This window comes from Solanum pennellii, chromosome 12 (assembly GCF_001406875.1).
Source record: "Solanum pennellii chromosome 12, SPENNV200".
Taxonomy (NCBI): Eukaryota; Viridiplantae; Streptophyta; class Magnoliopsida; order Solanales; family Solanaceae; genus Solanum; species Solanum pennellii.
Window position 1 is genome coordinate 72,402,694 of NC_028648.1, and position 21,644 is coordinate 72,424,337.

A 21,644-nucleotide genomic window follows, 5' to 3' on the forward strand; every position below is an offset into this window, starting at 1 on the left:
TTCATGGATGAGTGCATGAATACTAGTTTACTGTGACTATAATGCGTGTTTCTCTCTGGGCTTACATTATTTTCAGTATATTCTTTCCTTATTAACCTATAGCATTATATCTCCAATTAAGTTGTCTAGCATTTGTTGTCAATAATGTCGAATAATCTTCCTAAGTGATGGATCAACTTCTTAATGTAGTCCTCCGAAGGTCAAAAGATCATAATGGTCATTGAGGGTGGGAGAAAACTGCGGACTCGAGTGGAACTTGAGGTAGTAACTACCTTATCACTAAAATTCAAGTGTTTCGTTAAGGTTGCTACCTTGGGTGGGTTAATTGTTGAGTAAGCTTTCTGTTAAGATGGTAATAGTTTGAGGGCCTAGTCTTTATTAATGTGGGAGTTGGGTCAATCTTTCGTTGAAGTTGAAAAAACCAGTAGTTAAAGCTCAAAAAAAAAAATGGAAGTTAAAGTTGTGTTTGGACATGAACTTAGCTTGAAAATAACGTCAAAATTTTGTGAGTGAATCATTATTTTGTGTGAAATATTCCCAACCTAGTTTTTCAAATTTCATGCTAAGTTGAAAGAATGGACCAAATTTGATAGCCAAAGACTAATCTACAAATATTATTGCAAAATAAAATATATGAATAAATTGGTGGCTTAAGCGTACTTTTGGGAAAAACGTATTTGTTAGGTATAACTTCCTTAATCCTTTCTTTCTCCCGACATACTGCGCCAATTAACTAGAGGTTTTTTTGTGATCTTTTCAAGAATTTTCTTCGTTTTATTTCATCTTCAATGGAAAAGCATAAATTCTAAGAATTGTGTGGTTACTTTACGGAGACTTCAAAATCTTAAATATGCAACTGCCTACATCTTTTTTATGATGGTTCCTTTTTTATGGTTTAAGGTACATGTTTTAGATTATTTGTGAGCAGTTTTCATCTTGGGTTGTGAGCATAACTTAGAAGAATCATTTAACCATGCTTACCACATGACTTCCCACCATGTTTGTGGGGTGTATTTTTGTGAATACATAGTTTTTTATTTTATTAAAGAATAGCTACTGCAAAAAATATTGTTGCTGAGCTTAACTAAGGGTTGAAGCTCAACGACGACATTTATGAAATTTGGAGCTTGTAGTCCAGTACGTGCTTAAAGAGCAAGAGGCTTTGGAAGCCATTGAAGAAGTCATGAATGAGCCTAAGGAAATTCATGGTTCAACATTTGCGTGACCGTGTCACTTATGATGGTTGGAAGAAAATTAATACCACTAACCTTGGATGATGACATCCTAATGGAGTTAAAGGAGCACAAAAGAGTTATATATCTGTGGAGTGCTTTGAAGAATATGTTTGGTACTTATTCTAGTCCTTAACGATTAACTTAGATTCACATAAGAAATGGCTAGAACATTGAATGAAAACACATTTGAAGCAATGACAAATATGATCATGGAGTGGAAAGATGCTGGTCATGCTGACTGATGAACAATAGATCCAAACAATCATGTCTTTTCTAGTTCATGAGACCATATGAAAATTAGAAAATGCATTTGACCCACAATGGATGAATAACAACTTTAGAACATGTCCGGAGGCATCTTGAGTTGGAGGACAAATGCCTCGAAGTTGCAAAACCAATATCTGAGTTGCACTTGGCTACAAGGCCCTCAACCTGCCAAGAGAGCAATGACCTAACAAGGCAAGAATAAACAGCCTAGATGTGTCAAAGTTGCTAAAGTGATTTGCTACAATTATGTAAGAAGGGTCACTATTCCAAGGATTGCTTTGATACCAAAGGACGATTACACATTAATTTAAACTAATTAGATAGCATGTAATTGTAAAAGGATTTACATGTTCTATGTATAGCAGAACTGTGGAAGCGAAAAACTTGAACGAACCTTGACACTAACTAGTAATGGTTGTCACGATGTGTTGTAGCAACCCTAGATGCTATTGTGAGAGAAAAAAAAAGTGTACTTAGAGTTTTATCTTTCGTGTGTCTTTTAGTTGTACCCAATAGGTGTACTTATATTGGAAACTATTATTGTCAGAATAATTATCAATATTTTAGTATTTATCCTTATGGGATTTCCATCAATACTTAGTGAAATTTCATTGGATCTGTTATTGTTGTACTGAATTATTCCTAATGGGGTTTTTCAACACCACTGATAGCAGGTGCGGGGATTCGCCTAAAATAATCAAAATATCTAAAAATAGAGTTATCAAACTTAAATTATGAGATATTATATGGAGATTCTTGGAAGGAAATTAAAGGAAAAGGAGTGACATGTAAATTTCTATATAAAAGGTATTCTATTTTCTTTAATCTCACTTTAGCTTTTGTATTGATTACAGTAACAGAAATCATTAGAATGGTCCAGACTTTCCCATGAATTTTGGTCAAAGTACCCAAAATTGGTTGACCAAATTGGACACAGATCTCACACTCACACCACACCCATGTTGTGTTGACATGAGTGCAACACCAAAAGTGAAGAGTCCGAGCAACTTAGCTTATGGGTTAACTCTTATTTAAAATAGTTAGGCTAAGAGGTTCAAACTACAATATTTTATAAGCTGATGAAATAACAATGAACTGCTATGAGATCTCCAAAATATTTTGAATGTCCGAAAGTTTGTGGGAATATTTCTTTTCTGAGATGGAAGTTACAGGAATATTTTGATTGTCGGAAAAAATCACTAGAATATTAAAATGACATTGAATATCTTATGCTTGAATTGATTTACAAAATTTTGAAAATGTGGTAAAACAACAACAAACCAAGTGAAATGCCACAACTAGGGTCTAGGAGGGTGGTGAATAAGCAACCTCTCTACCCCTACCTTGTGAAGGACAGAAATTTGTTTTTGATAGACCCTCAGCTCAAGTAAACATATCAAAATAGAAGAGAGAAGGGAAAATGCTCAAATATGCCATTAAACTTTCAGAAAAGGCTCATTTATGCCATTAGTTAAAAGTTGGACTCATTTATGTCATTATTGTTAAAGAAAAAGGCTCATTCATACCATTATTTTTTAACAATGGTTTTGCAAAATCATTTTTGACACGTGGCCAATTATAATTCGGTAACGTCATCAATTTTTTAATTAATTTTTTAAAAAAAAATTAATTTAATTTTTATTCCGAATTTTGATTTTTTTTATTTAAAAAATTGATGATGTGGCCAATTATAATTCTATCATCAATTTTTTTAATAAAAAATTAAAAAAAAATTAATTCAATTTTTTTTCCAGAATTATGATTTTTTTTATATAAAAAATTGATGAGTGGCCGAATTACAATTGGCCACGTGTCAAAAATGGTTTTGCAAAACCACAATTAAAAAATAATGGCATGAATGAGCCTTTTCTTGAACGATAATGGCATAGATGAGCCAAACTTTTAACGGATGACATAAATGAGCCTTTTCTGAAAGTTCGATGGCATATTTGAGCCTTTTCTGAAGAGAAATAAATTTGAGGACTCCATGTTAAAATGATGGGGAAAAATATAAATGTGGTAATGTGTGTTGAAAACATTTATGTAGAGAAACTTCGCTGGAAACTAAAAGTGAATCCCTATGATTTTCACAAAATTAAAAAATATTTCAACACACAAAATTTAATATACATATAAATTTTAATTTTAATTTTGATTTGTTCCACCTAATATTATACTTGATATATAGTTATAAAGAGTTAAGCGTAATCATTATTTATTAATTTTCATATATTAAATAGATATCACAATAACTCATAAAGAAAAAAGAAATAACCAAAATGAGATAATACTAATAATAGTACCTAAAGATGTTCTAGAACTATTTAATTTTCTTATTATCATTCTTCGTAGATTTTTGCTTGCATGAGTTACATTTTTACCTTTGATCACCATACACTTCATATATAGAATGATGTTTCTAAAATTATTTATTCTTGATAGATTTTTATTAGAATGAAATTACATTTTTATTCTTGGTCATCTTTAATACAAATATATCATCCTATTTATTTTTATTTGTAAAGTTACTTTTAACATCTTTTTCTTTAATTTCAATCTAATATATATTATTAATCTTATCACGCTAATTTATTTTCAAATATATTGATTAGAATCAAAATAAAGATTGAAATAATTAATTCGTGATATTTTTATATAAAAAGTAGGTTTTTTAATAAGCATAATGAATAGAGTAAATATTAAGAATCAAATTAAAGTAATAGTAAAATAGAGCAATTTAAAATAGATACCACAATAACTCACAAAAGAAATAAAAAGGAAATGAAGTAACAAAAAAATAAGTTATTGGTAATAATAATTACTTAAGATGTTTATAGAACTATTTAATTTTTTTGTTATCATTCTTGGTAGATTTTTGTAAGCGTGAAATTATATTTTTGCCCTTGATCATTATACATTTCATATATAGAAAGATAATTCTAGAATTATCTATTATCTTTCTTCATAGATTTTTGTTAGTGTAAAATTACATTTTTGCCCTTGGTAGATTTTTGTTGGCGTGAAATTATATTTTTTCCCTTGATCATCATTCCTTTCATGTATAGAAAGATAATTCTAGAATTATTTATCATCTTTCTTCATAGATTTTTGTTAGTGTGAATTACATTTTTGCCCTTGGTAGATTTTTGTGAGCGTGAAATTATATTTTGCCCTTGATCATTATTCATTTCATATATAGAAAGATTATTCTAGAATTATTTATTATCTTTCTTCATTGATTTTTGTTAGTGTGAAATTATATTTTTGCCCTTGGTTAGTGTGAAATTATATTTTTTCCCCTTGGTCATCCTCCACTTCACTCTCATATATATATATATATATATATATTGCGCGGTGGTGAACTATGTCAATATTCTACTTTTGAATATTTTATAATAGAAGTGTTTTCGAGTGGGTATGGCCTACGATAAATTGTCAGAATATTTTAACCAAATATGAAATAAATTTTTTTTTAAATCTTAAAACCAAAAAGATTTGATTCTAATTGTATGCATTTTGTTATTTATTCTTTATTTAATTATGGGTAAAGGGTCTGATATACCCTTCACCCTTCAACTTTGTCATTTAGAGCTGATATACCTCTTGTTATGAAAGTGACTCATATATACCCCTACTTGTAAACAAATGACTCACATATACATACCCTTTTCCTCTAACGGTAATGAAAAAAAATAATTTTAATCTAAATTTTTATTATTTTTTTCTAAAAAATATAATCTATATGAGTAAATTTAATCCTCGTCAAGCATATTCTTTTTGACTTCTTTTTGTTTCAATGACTAATTTATAATTATTATTTTGATAATCAAATTTATTTATATTTCACTAATATTTTTGTAAAACTTATTGTAGATGACCAAATTTTTTTTTCGAATACGAAATTAAATTACAATACACACAAAAAAAAATAGTTTAAATTTTTTTCCTTTAAACTAAGGAATGAAAGAAAAAAACAAAATAAGGATAAGAAACTCAAATAATTATAATAAAAGAAGTCAAAAAATAATTTATGCATGAAAAAAATTAAAATATACCTTGAACTTTGACAGAAGAATCATATATACCCCTAAATAATTTTTTTTTTTAAAAATAGAAGTAATAAATATAAATTTAAAACTAATTTGTTAACTTCCGTTAAATGAAGGGTATATGTGAGCCATTTTGTAACGGCAGGGGTATATGTGAGCCGTTTGTATAACGGTAAGGGCATATATGAGCCACTTTTATAACGAGGGGTATATCAGCTCTAAATGACAATGTTGAGGGGTATATCAGACCCTTTTCCCTGTAATTATAGTAATCATCACCAGTCTTTACAAAAGATATGAAATTGTTTCGTTGTCTATATTTGTATTTTCAAGAAGTGGTAAAAATATTTTATTCATCAATTGCGAGATTTTTCTCCTACTCAAGACCTCTACATATATAATCTAAATATTTTATATCTTATATAATTAGTTGTGTACTTGATAATTTAATTGAAATTTAAAAACACATCTCTTGGAGTTCAATGGAATAACTTATGCCGCTCAAATAATTTGGATTAAATGATGTTTTAGCAAGTCCGTCATTCAAAATCATTTGCAGTCGATGACACTACTTTGATAGCCAAAAGACATATTTTTTTGTTTATTTTTCGATCAATATGGTTAAAAAATTTATTTGCGACTTTTAAGCTAATGTTTATAAGGAGTTAAATATTTCTTTAATATTTGATTAATATGGATTCATCCTACTTTCAGGGGTAGCTCATTGACTCCAATCTAACATTTGAACCCTAAACTTTTGATTAAGGTTGAGTAAAATATTTACCATCCCGTATTTCTTTATTTTTGCATGTCATAATGAATTGAATGTCTCCATAAGATAGAAAGTTGAATAACTAAGACTCCAAGGTAGCGTGGAACCACCATAACTTCTGAACACTCAAAAGTCCCTTCTTGGACATCCCATGGATCTTTTAACCTCTGAAAACTCTATAAAGATCAAAGTCATTTATTTTACAACTTTATGAATTCTATTCTACATGACAACAATAGTCTAATGATTACATCAAACTTTTGATTAACATATCTTTACTTCAACATAATGATTAAAAGAATAAAAATAAACAATAAAGTTTAAAACCTGTACTCAAAATAACAATTAATAACATAAACATAAATTAATGATCGTAAAAAACATACCAGGATCTGTAACAATAGAATGAAATAGATAGGAAAAAATCGAGTCCACTGTATGCTTGTCCCCTTACGAAAGTTATTCTCCTCTAGTACCTGCTTTTAAAGAAATAGATCTTTTCAAGATAGAGTGATTCTATTTACCAGTGTATTGATACCAAAACAATGGTGTCAGTGAGTCACTTTACAGGAGCAAAGTACATGAATATTTAATTATGTAGAAGAAGTTCAGAATTTTCATTGTTTTAAAATGAGACGAAAACTCTTTGTTTATAGACAATAAAAGGTAGTGTGAATAAATTCTTTTTGTGCCTTATCGAAAAAGTCACAACCTTTCATCAAAGCCACAACTTTTCACAAAAGTCGTAATTTTTCATAAAAGTCGCAACTCTTCATAAAAGTCGCTACTTTTCATAAAATCGCAACTTTTCGTAAAAGTCAAAACTTTTCAGTAAAGAAAAGGCTAATTTTGGAAATAAATAAATTAAAAGGAAATCCTGGTTTGTGGTGGCGCAACGGAGGCGGGTCTAGGGTTCTCTTTTATGTAGATATATGGATATGTACTAGCCATTTGTTTCATAAGTAAATTAAATTTATAATATGTATTATTACTTTTAAAACTGTTTGTATCTATAACGATTATTCTCGCTAATATAAATTTTTTTATTTCAAATCAATTTTTAATATACCATTTAGATTCACCAAATTCATTATTTTTTATCAAACTTATTACTATTTCATTCAAATCAATGTTTAATAAAATTTGTACTAACCACAGTAACATTCGTTGAAAAAATAAGTTTCTTAGCTACTGACAACTAGAACGCCACAACTTATGTTCAATTTATATTTTATTGAATTAAGATTTGATCAATAAGTGTTGTATTTTCTTTAGAATACTTCTGTGATAGTGTATTATTTGATCTATAAACTTTTGGTTATTTTGTAAGATTGTATAAAGAATTAAGCCAATTTTAATAGTTTTACAACTTATGGGGGTTCATGTTTATGGAAAACATACAATATAAGAAGTCCAAATTGCATGTCAAAACAAAATTTCAACTAGATTTAATGGTTTCATATCATGATTTGGAATCATGATTTCATATCGCATGGCCAAACTGGCCCTAAGATCAATAACATATTTGAATCTGAGTATTAAAATGTGCAATTAGATTTAGGTGTATGAATCTTAATCAACATTCGCGTATAAAGATGTTGTATCATGATATGAATACTAAATAATTAAGACTTTTTGTTTTCTCAACATTTTAATATATACTCCCTCTGTTTCACAAAGAATGACCTGATTTGACTTGACACGAAGTTTAAGTAAATAAAGTAGACTTTTGAATCTAGTGGTCCTAAATTAAAGTTACGTCAAATGTACAAAATTGTCTTTTAATCTTGTGGCCTTAAACATGCCACGTGGAAAGCTAAAGTTAAAATGTTACCAAAATGAAAGAAAGATGTTATTCTTTTTGAAACAGGCTAAAAAAAGAAAGGAGATCATTCTTTTTGAGACGGAGGGAATAAAACTTATCTTTATTTAAAATTAATAAATATAAAAACTAATTTCAGTTGATATGCCTGTTGGTAGTGGTGATGGTTAGCGCTAGTTGTTGTGGTACTGACTAGAGGTCTTGGGTAATAGTAGCTATTAATGATGGTGGTTGGTAGTAGTGATTAACAATGGTTTTTCCTTGTGGTACTTTAGTTATTGTGGAGAATCGTAATAGCTAGTTATTGTGGAGAATTGTAATAGCTACTGTGAATGATGACAATAGATGGTGATATATAGTGATGGCTTATTGTGGTGATTGATGGTAGTGATAAGTGATCGTAATGGTAAATGGTGGTAGCAGATGACCTTGGTGGTTGTGCATGATGTGATAGTCGATAATGGTGGGCGGCAGGGGCAGGGGCAGTTGGCACTGAAAGTATATGGAGTTGCGGTGAACTACAATCTTTGTAGACATCCTTGAATAGATATCTTAGTGATATTAAGACTCATAGACATATTAAGTGGTTGTAGAATTTTAAAAACAAATGCACTTGATGTTTAAGATCGGAATAGGTTTAAACTTTAAAAAGCAAACACTCATTGTGACTTAGATCTAAATGATAAAGATTAAGCCTTTCATTAAGTGCTAACACATGAGACCTTAAAAGGGTCAACTTGAAGTGAAGAAGCGAGTCCATCAGTAAAAGAATATTTTCGGAATGTCGTTGGTGGACTGCACACACGACTAGGTTTTTAGCTTTGATTGCCATGTGGCGGCGTGTGGAGGGTTCTCTGCTCATTGCCTTTCTAGGATTTGGTCACCATAGAGTTCCAATCCTTGTGGCAGTGTTGGTTGATGCAACACTACCAAGGAATCTAATGATGAACTGTGATACCATATGTGAAAGCAAAGAATATTGAGAGAAAGCTTTGCTTGGATTATCCTCACAAGCTTCTTGGGGCTCAAATAGAGATAATATGTTCTTATTCTATGACTACAATGTCACAACATTCATAACATCTATAATAGAATTTAGTTGAATGTTGATCAACATATGGTGTTCTTTGGTGCTGTGTATTACGTGGAGTTATGTGTGGTTAAGAATGATCTTTTTTTTTTTTTGCAGAGGAATAATATCCTTTTGATATATATGTGCACCAAATACTTAACTATTGTCAAATGTCTGTTATATACAGTGGTTGTTTAAGTCTTCACCAATCTTTTTCTGGTGAGATTGTTAAATTGGTTGATTGACTTGAATTCTAAATGTCTAATGCAGGGTAAGGAGAGTGAAGGCTCTGAAGACGATGAGGAGGACGAAGATGGCGATGAAGAATGAAAGGAGATAAACACCTATCTTATCATAGGCTATCATCTTCAATGTTTTAATCATTGGGGTTTGGTGTCTGTAAAGATCTAAAAGATGAAAAATTACAGTGGTGACTAATTTTTCTTCTTCTACTTGTATGGTTGGTTATAATAAAATATCTAATTTCAGAGGTTTCATTTACGTTTGCCTTCAATAGATGGATACAAATTCATAATTGGAAAAGGGTCATATCCTCTCTACTTTCACATATGTTCATAACCATCCATGATCCATTATACTATAAACTAGTGGTCATACTCTTGCTATGCACCACCCCAATATAATAAAAAATATTATACCCTGTACACTATTGTAGAACTAAATAATCTCATTCCAGAAAATATATATATCTTTTATTTTATCCAACATGAAACTTGCACTAGTAATTTTCAAACGCAAATGCAACTTTAATGGACCGTGGCATGAAATATGAATTCAATATAATATTGAATAACCCTTTTCACGAGACAATACTAAAATGTATAACTTACAAAAATTTCATACATTTGGGGCTAGTCACGTCTATCTCAAAAGTTTTCAATTATAAAAATATTAATATTTTAATAATTCTCGCTATATTTCTTGGACTGATACATTACTTTAACTTAAATTACATCTTTCAAGTATTTTTCAAGTGAACAATTTTCATCCTTCTACTTGAATTTATTAGAAAACTAATAAATCCCACAAAAATCAAGTCATTCATTCGTAATTATTATTCTTAGACATGCCAAAAAATGTTGGAAAGAAAAAGGAAATCTAAGGGAGAAAGTGAACAGAGAATATAGCAAAAGAAAAGAGAAGCTACTGCCAACTTCTCTGTTTCTGGGTTTTTTTATTTATTATGAAACTAAAGAGACCTGCCTATTCAATAGGCTTACAATGAAACTGAAATACTGAAATTTAGATACCCACTAATTACTAATTAGCTACTAATCTGCCACTATATCTAACCTTGCTAAAATAAAGGGAACTAACTAACAACCTCCTAAAGACTTGGTCAAGTATCTTTGAATCACTTCTCAACACTCCCCCTTGTTTCAAACCTGCAAACTCCAAGTTGACCTCTGAAGAACTCGTGCTTTGCTTGCGAAAGTGATTTCGTGAAGATGTCTGCTATTTGCTCATTTGTATCACAAGACTTCAAAGTAATTTCTCCAGTAGAAACAAGACCTCGAATATAGTGATAGCGAATATCAATGTGCTTTGTTCTACTGTGAAATGATGGCTTCTTCGTCATCGCAATAGCAGATATATTGTCACAAAAAATCTTAGTCGCACCAGCTGGTTTTTGATTTAAGTCTACAACAAGTCTCCTTAACCAAACTGCTTGACAAGCTGCAGAGGTTGCTGCAATATATTCAGCCTTTGAAGTTGATAAGGCCACTACTTCCTGCTTCTTTGAACTCCATGAAATTGCTCAAGATCCAACATTAAACAAGAAACCAAATGTGCTCTTTCTGCCATCAATGTTGCCTGCGCAGTCACTATCAGTAAAGCCAGTTAGTGTGAAATTTGTTACCTTAGAATACCAAATTCCATGCTCTGTTGTCCCAGCGATATATCTCAACACTCTCTTCGCAGCTCCAAGGTGAAGCTTGCTTGGATTGTGCATAAATCTCGATGTGACTCCAACAGAGAAAGCAATGTTTGGTCTTGTATGAGACAAGTAGTTCAAACCACCAACCAGACTTCTAAAATAAGTCACATTTGCCATTTCATATTCATCATCACGACACAACTTCTCATTAATATTTATTGGCGTAGCAGCAACTTTACAATTTACCATAGTAAACTTTTTCAAAAGATCTGTTGCATATTTTTTTTGTGAAGAAAATATGCCATCAATTCCCTGTTTCACCTCAAGACCAAGAAAATAATGCAGAAGACCCAAATCAGACATCTCAAAATTCTTCATCATGCAGTCCTTAAATTCAGTGACGATAGACTCACTCGAACCCATATATATCATATCGTCAACGTAAAGACATACCACCAAAAAATCATTTTTACCTTCTTGTTTTACATAAAGAGTAGGCTCATTGTTACTTCTTTCAAAACCATTCTCCTGGAAATACGAATCAATTTTGAAGTACCATGCCCGCGGCGCTTGCTTTAAGCCATAGAGTGCCTTTTTTAACCTGTAAACCTTATCTTCTTTGCCATTAACTACAAAACCTTCAGGCTGTGAGACATAAACTTCCTCTTCTAAATCACCATTTAAAAAGACATATTAAACATCAAATTGATAGGCCAATATAAATTAGCAGCTAAGGGTAAGAAAGTTCTCACAGTTTCAAAGCGGGCAACAGGAGAAAAAGTCTCGTCGAAGTCAATACCTTGTTGTTGGGAATAATCCTTTGCGACGAGCCTTGCCTTGTGTTTTTCGATGCTGCCATCTGCATGATACTTGGTTCTAAACACCCATTTGAGCCCAATAGCTTTCTTTCCTTCTGGCAAATTTATCAAGTCCCATGTTTGATTCTTTTGAATAGCCAACAACTCCTCTTCCATAGCTTTGCACCATTTATCCTCTATTTCAGCATCTTCAAAGAAAATAGGTTCTGAAACAAGTAAAACAAAAATACAAGATATATTGTCAGCATATCTGGGATTTGGTTTCCTATCCCTTGTTGATCTTCTTAATGGAGTTGGCTCAGCTGAAGGTTCTTCCAATGTTGGAGATGTTGCTGGTGCAATTGATGAGGTAGTCGATAGACCTTCCAAAACCTGATTTGCTCCATACTCTTGATCAACAACAAAGTCAGAAGACAACAATTGAATATTTGAACTTTCATTTCTTGAATTAAAGTTCCAGCTTGCATCTTCATTAAACACAATATTTCTATTGACCATAATTTTGCCACTCACTGGATTGTATAGCTTATAGGCTTTGGATTGTGAGCTATATCCAAAAAAGATACATTTTTCACATTTTTCATCAAGCTTACGTCGAGCCTGCGAATTCACCAAAGCATAAGCTATACATCCAAAGACACGTAAGTGTCTTACCTTTGGCTTGTTACCTTTCCAAGCTTCATATGGTGTTCGATTAAACACTGCCTTGGTGGGTGAAATATTCAGCAAATAGACAGCAGTGGCAACAACTTCAGCCCCAAAACACTTCAGTACACCTCTACCTTCTATCATGCTTCTACCCATCTCGACAATTGTGCGGTTCTTTCGTTCAGCTACACCGTTCTGCTCCGGTGTATACGGTGCTGTGAGCTCTCTGTGTATTCCATTTTACTCACAAAAGGAACAGAATTCTTTCGACATAAACTCACCACCTCTATCTGTCCGAAGAGTTTTGAGTCTACATCCACTTTGCCTCTCAACAAAAGATTTAAATTTCTTGAAATTGTCAAACGTTTCAGATTTAAATTTCAAGAAATATATCCAACTCATACGAGTATAATCATCAGTAAAAAGCAGAAAGTATCGACTTCCTCCTAAGGACTCAACACTCATAGGACCGCACAAATCAGCATGTACTAACTCAAGACAGACAGAAGCTCTCCAAGACTTGCCTACAGGAAAAACCTTTTTACTTTGTTTTCCATAAACACAACTTTCACAAAAATCAAGATTCTCAACTTTTGGCAACCCAAAAACCACTTCCTTTTGGCTCAATAACTTCAACCCATTAACATTTAAATGACCATAACGTAAATGCCACAGTCTAGTTTCATCATCTCCACTAGCTACCATAACACACTTTTCAACCATTGAAACATCTAAGGAAACATTTTGTTGTTAGTCATTGGAACTTTAGCAATGGTTTTCCCAGATTTCTTATTTTTAATCGTGCAAACACCATCATCAAAAGAAATTGAGTACCCGCTAATCGTTAGTTGTCCAATGCTAAGCAAATTATGAGATAGGCTAGGAACAAACATCACATCTTCTAAAATTTTAGCATTTCCTTGGCTGGTCATAATGCTAACAGTGCCTTCGCCTTCAACCTAAATCTTCTTGTTATCTCCAAGCCTCACGTCTGATTTTTTTGACTCATCAAGATCCTTGAACAATGATTTTGTTCCAGACATATGATTGGAACATCCACTGTCCAAAAACCAAACATCGTTAGGAGTCTCCTTTTCACAAGAAAGGGCCATGAACAACTTACATTCATCATCATTTTTCTCTGCAAAGCTTGCTTGGTTATTCTCATCCTTCTGTTTTTGCCAACAATAAGCTTCTTTATGACCTGGTTTTCTGCAGTAGTGGCACAAAAACGTCCTTTGCTTCTCTTTATTTGGTCCTCCTCTATCTCGACTTCTTCCTTGGCCTCTTCCATGACCTCTTCCTCGAAAGCCAGCTCTGTCGCGGCCACGATTTGCAAAGTTTTCTAGCTTATCTTTCTGATGAGTGGACTCCCCCATCACCTGAAATGCCTTTTCTTCATTTTTTTCATGTGATTTAGGATTAGTTGATCAAAAGTATAATCAGATAAGTCATGAGATTCCTCAATCGCAGCAACAATATGTTCAAATTTTGGAGTAAGACTCCTTAAAACTTTTGCTACAACAGTTTCTTCAGATATATCTTCACCATAAGACTTCATTTGATTAACAAGAGAAGAAACTCTAGACAAATAAGTATGAACAGATTCATTACTTTTCATAGAAAGAGTTTCAAAGTTGCGATGGTAAGTCTGCAATTTTACCGTAATCACCTTAGCTGAACCTTGAAATTCCTTCTTCAAAATCTTCCATGCCTGAGAAGATGTAGTTGCTGCTGCAATTCTTGAAAAAATTGTATCATGAACTGCTTGTTGAATCAGGGAAAAAGATTTGGCGTCTTTCTTTTTTATCTCTTTCAATTTCTCTGCCTCTTCGTCAGAGCCTGCTAGATCCACAAAGCCTTCTTCCACCAGCTCCCAAACTCCTTGTGATTTGAAAAGAGTTTTTATTTTGATACTCCAAAACTCATACTTTTCACCAGTAAAAATTGGCATGAGGGGCTGCGAAGATGATGAAATACCATTCACTGCCATTTTTTCTTTTGCTCTCACACTTCCTCTTTTGTACCACTCAAATACTCAGTTGATATAAGCCTCACGACTCACTCAATTTCCAGAAAGGAACCTTGCTCTGATACCAGATTTGTTGAAAAGAAAAAGGAAATCTAAGGGAGAAAGTGAACAGAGAATAGAGCAAAAGAAAAGAGAAGCTAATGCCAACTTCTCTGTTTCTGTTTTTTTTTATTATGAAACTAATGAGACCTGCCTATTAAATAGGCTTACAATGAAACTGAAATACTGAAATTTAGGTACCCACTAATTACTAGTTAGCTACTAATCTGCTACTATATCTAACCTTACTAAAATAAAGGGAACTAATTAACAACCTCCTAAAGACTTGGTCAAGTATCTTTGAATCACTTCTCACCAAAAAATACTAACCGTGAACTTTTTTGGTAATTGAGTTTACCATTATGCAAAATCTTTTAATTTGACATTTTCTTTTGGGAAAATGCACAAGTACCCCCTCAACCTATGTTCGAAATTCTAGAGACACACTTATACTATACTAAGGTCCTATTACCCCCCTAAACTTAATTTATAAGTAATTTTCTACCCCTTTTCGGCCTACGTGGCACTAGCTTGAAAAAAAAAGTCAATCAGCGTTGGGCCCACAAGATAGTGCCACGTAGACCGAAAAGGGGTAGAAAATTATTAATAAAATAAGTTCAGGGGGTAATAGAACCTTAGTATAGTATAAGTGTATCTTTGAGATTTCGGGCATAAATTGAGAGCGTACTTGGGCATTATCCTTTTTTTTCATGTAATTTGATATTAAAAATATTATTAGTTGAAATATTTTTTTTTATTAATTGAAATATAATTCTTCTCAACTAAATATTCTAGAAGCGGCGTTTGTTGGAGACCTCTGCTTCTAATAATGTAGAATGAAACTTAAATGCGAGAAATAATCAATAGTTTGATCACTTGAATATCAGATTGGCCAAAAAACTTATTCATCTAAATACAGTTTGACTATGAAAAAGGTAAGATAATTAAGCTCCACCTTCTTTCCTTTACTAAATAAGAAAAAGAGCAGATCATGTATCCTCACACCTTCCAAATATTTTTTGTTTCTGTAAGCAATAGTGTATAAGATTTTTAATATGTTTTTTTCATGAACTTCTTATAGCAAGTAATGATATTATGTGGGAAATCTTTGTTGATGGTCACATGAACTGCTCATATTTTTGTACGATCCCTTAGTTTTTTGACGACATCTAACAGAAGGATGAAAACTGTTCACTTTTGAATATTTGAAGGATGTTTTCTGCTTAGAATGATACTTTAACGATGTAGTCTAATTTTGTGATATAGTTTAGGGATGTTTTTGGCCAAAAACTCTATTCGAGAGAGAGAGGATATATACGAGAGGATAAGAAAGTATCCGAGAGGGGATAAAGATTTATCTGAGAGAGGATTTTGATAATTCTTTTTTAAATAGTAGAGAATCTTAGAGATTATGATATCTTAAGTTGTGTATTTATTTAATTTTTCCTAAAATTAAATTATTTGGATGGATTTCTAGTTTTTTGACTTATAAGTCACTTCACACTCATGTAGGTCCAATCATCAAGTGTATTCTGCAGAGCAATACACCACCTATAAAGTATATGACTTGGATTAAGAGTTTAAATCAACCTCACTTTGCTTTGCAGGCTGTTGCACTATATACACACATCGTAGGAGAAACATCATTTTATAGTGCTTACTTGAGCGACTAATGACTTCTTATTACCCATATGAGTTGGGTTACCATCATTGTTGATCTTCTCAAATGACTAAAGGTCTTACTCCTATCGATGTTTCATTAGTCTGTGAAGTGATGAGATTCACCTCCGACTACACATAATTTATTTACGTAAATAATTTGTCTCACTACAGTATTTTCATCACATTGTGTCTCAAACACATGTATCTAATTTAGTCACATAAAAAGTGGTTTTGTTCCAATTGAAATACACACTAAAAACTGTCTTAACCACTTAGTCTCATCACAATTAATTCCACAACAACTAATTCTAATAAATTGTCTTTACATTATGTCATTCACAAAAAAGTATCAACTTCTTTTTATATTTTTCATCATATGTTGTACCCTTCTTTTACAACAAAATATTCAATTTATTTATTGTTGTACTTATCGTACCTCTCATGTAATACCTAATACTTTTTTCAAGATAATGTATAAAGAATGGATATCATTTCCAATAACAAGAACATTGAAAATATTTTCACTTTTAGAAACTCAACAATACTTTATTTTATTTTATTTTTTCCAACTCTAACATTGCATTCAAATCACAATTGATTACCATAAATATATATATGCCACATTTATTAGCAAAAATTAGATCTTATTTTTCTTTTCTTAAGATCATGTAATATAAGCTTAACAAGATACCCTACACTTTTAAATATTTAATAATAGAGGATTAACTTTTTCAACATCCATCAAGTTTTCAAATAAGTATGTAACATACAAATCTATATACCAAACATAACAAAATTAAATTATATAGATTAGAAGTCTAACACATCAATAATTATTTTAACCCGTCAAGTATAAAATACTCATTATCCTATCAACATTTGTAAACACATTGACAAACTCAAACAAAAACTTCATTCATTATATTTTTTCCCTCATAAATTCATAAGCATCAATTTAGCACAAATATTAAAATCATGTAGCATCTCAAATAATGTAACTATTTTCATGTGTGAGTTTAACAAGAGAACTTTTTCATTTAAGGAATTTAAGTAGTTCTAGAATCACCAACATTTATTTTTTTCCCTTTCTTACCCAATTTGGGTGAAGGACACAATAATTTTAATTCACATAAATGTGTTCAACTATGTCAGAGTCTAACACCCAACCTTTCACATATATTAGACACACAATTACTTGAGAAATGACCACAATAATTTACATCATCCGCTTAATCACACTTATTTTTATTTAGCGAGATTATCATTTTTCCGAAATCTTCTTCACATAAGAAGCATGTTGATTTATTTCACCACACACAAATAATAATCATTAAAAATATATACACATAGTATCATTACACACCTTCATCAGCTTTTATGCTTTTTAAAAAATGACAATGCACACTTAATAGATCAAACAACATGCTTTATATACTTTTTCTCATATAATATGCTACATTATTATTGGTGATTAAAACATTAAGAAAAGTAATCCAATTAAATTAAGGGAAAAGGGTCTGATATACTCCTCAACTTTGTCATTTAGAGCTGATATACCCCTTGTTATGAAAGTGACTCATATATACCTCTACTTGTAAATAAATGGCTCACATATACCCTTTTCTTCTAACGGAAATGATAAAAAAATAATTTTAACCTAAATTTCTATTATTTTTTCTAAGAAATATAATCACATATGAGCAAATTTAATCCTCGTCAAACATATTTTTTGACTTTTTTTTGTTTCAATGACTAATTTATAATTATTATTTTGATAATCTAATTTATTTATGTTTCACTAATATTTTTGTAAAACTTATTGTAGTTGACCAAATTTTTTCTTCGAATACGAAATAAATTACAATACACACAAAAAAAATAGTTTGAATTTTTTTTTAAAAAAACTAAGGAATGAAAGAAAAAAACAAAATAAGAATAAGAAACTCAAACAATTGTAATAAAAAAAGTCAAAAAATAATTTATGCATGAAAAAAATTAAAATATTCCTTGAACTTTGATAGAAGAATCATATATACCCCTAAATAATTTTTTTAAAAAAATTAGAAGTAATAAATATAAATTTAAAACTAATTTTTTAATTTCCGTTAAATGAAGGGTATATGTGAGCCATTTTGTAACGGCAGGGATATACGTGAGCCGTTTGTATAACGGTAAGGGCATATATGAGCCACTTTTATAACGAGGGGTATATCAGCTCCAAATGACAAAGTTGAGGGGTATATGAGACTCTTTTCCCTTAAATTAAAGAAATCGATATATATATATATAATTAGGTACTATCAAAGTCTTAAGGACCTAACAAAATATTTTCTTGTTCTTTCTAATTATCTCTTTGAAAAGTATCTCTAGAAATCTAACACTAATTTTTTTTAACCCACAAAATCTTAACATTGTAAAACTCAGGTTCCAATCTAGATGTTAGGCTAATCTCTTTCTAGTTTTCTTTTAAACAAAAAAAAACTTTAATGTTGTAGTGATTGATTTTCCGCAAGAAAAAGAGTTCAATAAATATCCTTAAAATTGTTATATATCTTACAGAAAGTACTTTAATCACGAACACTTGATATGGAGTTCACCAAACTTATAATTAGCCATGAACTTGGTAGAGAATTCTTCAATCTTGAGGCGTTTCAAACGACACCGTCTTTAAAGATATTTCATCCGATAAAGTGTATCCCTTGGATTCAACAAACTCTTCTAGTATAAAAGTAGAAGCCATAAACTAACAAAGATTCTTTCATTATTAAACTCAACAAAATAGAATATTCAAAGGAAGAAGAATCACTCTATCTTTTTTTCTCTATCTCTCCACAAGAACTCATGAGAAATATATAGCTAAAAATAATAAAACGGCTAGTTTCTTAATAACAATAGTTGCATATATGAAAATGAATGTCATGAATACATTGAAGACAATTCCTTGACAATTGAAGGCTATTAATTTTGGTCAAAAAGAAACGTTGTAACATTCATATTTTGTATTAACAATCTTAATTTTAATATAATATAAAGGAGAATCATAGACAAGGTGATGTGACACCTCACTATGATCTTCATATATATGGTGATGTGACACCTCACTATGATCTTCATATATATATATATATATATATATATATATATATATATATAAATGAGAAAAATAAAGGAGGTGATGTGACACCTCTCTATNTTTTCTTGGCTTTTAATTCTTATTTAATTAATAATTTTATTGAAAAAGTCATTATTTAATTTATTGCAATAAGTATTATATCAATGAAAAACATTTACAACAAAGACTCTTCACATGCCAACTTACAAAGAGTAATTATTCATAATTCATACCTTTCTAATTTTTATTATTAATAAAAAGTATTTTTTAAATTTTTTGTCCTTCTTCTAATCACAATTACGAAAGAAATTTTAAGTATTTTATCTATATTATTTAATTTATATAAAATGTATATCACTATTTAGCTTTTTTCTCCTTTTTTGTTGAGTTTTTTCATTAATCAATTTACTAAAAAATTAATAAATACAATCTTATTCATTACATATAATATTATCACATACAAGTTACAAAAAAAAACCTCCATCTATTTGAATTCTCTAATTAAATAAGATGTCTTCTCAACTTCCTTCTACTTAATTCTCATCTATAAATAACAATCATCTATGGTGTTGTTGCATGTCTATTTCTATTTTCTCCAACTTCATATTGTTAGTATTTTTTTATTTTTCAACATTTATGAAGATTATAGATAGATTTTTTAGAATTTCTTCTTGTGTTACAATAGCCAAACAAACGTTTACCAAGATGAAGAAGAAAGTTTAAAGGCGGTGTAAGATTCGTCAAAAGAGACGATCAAAAATTGATTTGCTACAAGTCATCAAAATGAAGAAGAAAAGTTTAAGGGCGGTGAGAGATCATCAAGAGTTGATCAGAGTAAAATTTGAAAAAGTAGAAGTTTCAATCATTTACAAATATATAGATGCACTTATTGTTGCTTATATAATTTTTCAATTAGTTTTTTATCCATCAAGATATGTACCCTTTAAGAACAAAATTATATTACAAAGCACACTTTTTGCATCAAGGGCAACATCAGCTTCCACGGATTATTTTGTTGCTTAAAGTAAACTTTTGATATTTTCATTATATAAATTTTTGTCTTTTGGATGTACAATTCATATTCTATATCGATATATACTATGTATATAACATGTTAATATGAAATAATTTCTCGATCAAGAATATTCCACATCTTTTGTTTTGCTTTATCTGCTTCTTTTCATTCTAATTAGATGATATAACACATTTCTTTATTTTATGAATTTTGAATTCACTAAAAAGGAGATGAGATTTCCTCCATCAAGTTTTTATTTCGTATTTGTTAACACTTGTATAAAATTAGTATATATAAGATTCTGGGACTAAAATTTCACAAAACATTTAATTCTTCTAATTTGATGAAATTTCTCATAATGAACCAAGTTTGTTATGCCAATATTCAATTACAATACACATATTTTCTTAAGTTATAGAGAAAATTGATATTTGTTTAAGTTGATTATGAAACTGAAAAAATGAGTATACTCTCTTCATTAATTAATTTGTTTGATAACTAAAAAAAATTATAATGTTTATTATAGCTAATTACATCTCATAAATTACAAAAATCTTTGTTTATTCACTTTTTTACTTAAATGACATATCTCCTCAACTCCTTTCTACGATTCTATTCATTACATCTACATTTAATTTTTCCAAAATATAATGAATTTAAATTTTAGTCTATCATTTGCACATCAAATATTTAAGATTTGCACGTAGAACATCTTCATGGAAGCATGCTTTTTTTTATTTGTGGTTGTAAACTTTTGGTAACAAGACATACTCTAATTTTGTTTAAAACTAATAAGGAAAATACTACTATGTTGCTTTGTTCTTTTTATTAGTGGATTGATCCATCTCACGACTTATAATTTTTTTTATCTATTTATATTTTTTGCTAAATAAACATGTCTTCTCAATTCCATTTACTTAATTCTTTGTCTTTCTTTTTATGAATTTCCATTTTTCTTTCATTTACATCATATATTAAATTTACTTGAAATTAAGTCATTTATCTATTTCATAAGTAAGCTCTAAATAGCTTTAAATATAGATGATTTATTTTCATTATGACGTTATGTACATACTCTGTATTTAAAAATTCATTTATTTTATAATTATTTAACATTGTAAATGAGGGCAAAAATGGAAGAATTTTTCAACATCTCTCTTAAACATGAAATAATTCAATTATTTTGAACTATGAAAAAAGG

The 21,644-nt window shown here is 30.3% G+C and overlaps 2 protein-coding genes across 4 annotated transcripts in view; one reads left to right on the forward strand and one right to left on the reverse strand.

Annotated features, from left to right (window-relative positions):
* Positions 1-9,752, forward strand: part of LOC107005544 (NAP1-related protein 2-like) — a 13,847-nt gene extending 4,095 nt beyond the window's left edge. Inside the window, exons 10-11 of one of the 3 annotated variants that reach the window (XM_015204169.2) lie at positions 190-261; positions 9,488-9,752. In XM_015204169.2, coding sequence (XP_015059655.1) covers positions 190-261; positions 9,488-9,547 — 132 coding nt within the window. In that variant the 3' untranslated portion in view covers positions 9,548-9,752. Of the gene's footprint in view, positions 1-189; positions 262-6,265; positions 6,318-9,487 lie in introns of all 3 variants that reach the window. The other 2 variants (XM_027913304.1, XM_015204170.2) reach the window with 2 other exon arrangements.
* A 4,209-nt stretch (positions 9,753-13,961) lies between these two features.
* On the reverse strand, positions 13,962-14,576 carry LOC107006531. Its single transcript, XM_015205059.1, has one exon. It carries the CDS (start codon positions 14,574-14,576, stop codon positions 13,962-13,964), a length of 615 nt encoding a protein of 204 aa, XP_015060545.1.
* Positions 14,577-21,644: the final 7,068 nt, after the last annotated feature.

Coding starts and splice junctions, on each gene's coding strand:
- LOC107006531 (XM_015205059.1), bottom strand. CDS start 14,576: ATGGCAGTGAATGGTATTTCATCATCTTCGCAGCCCCTCATGCCAATT.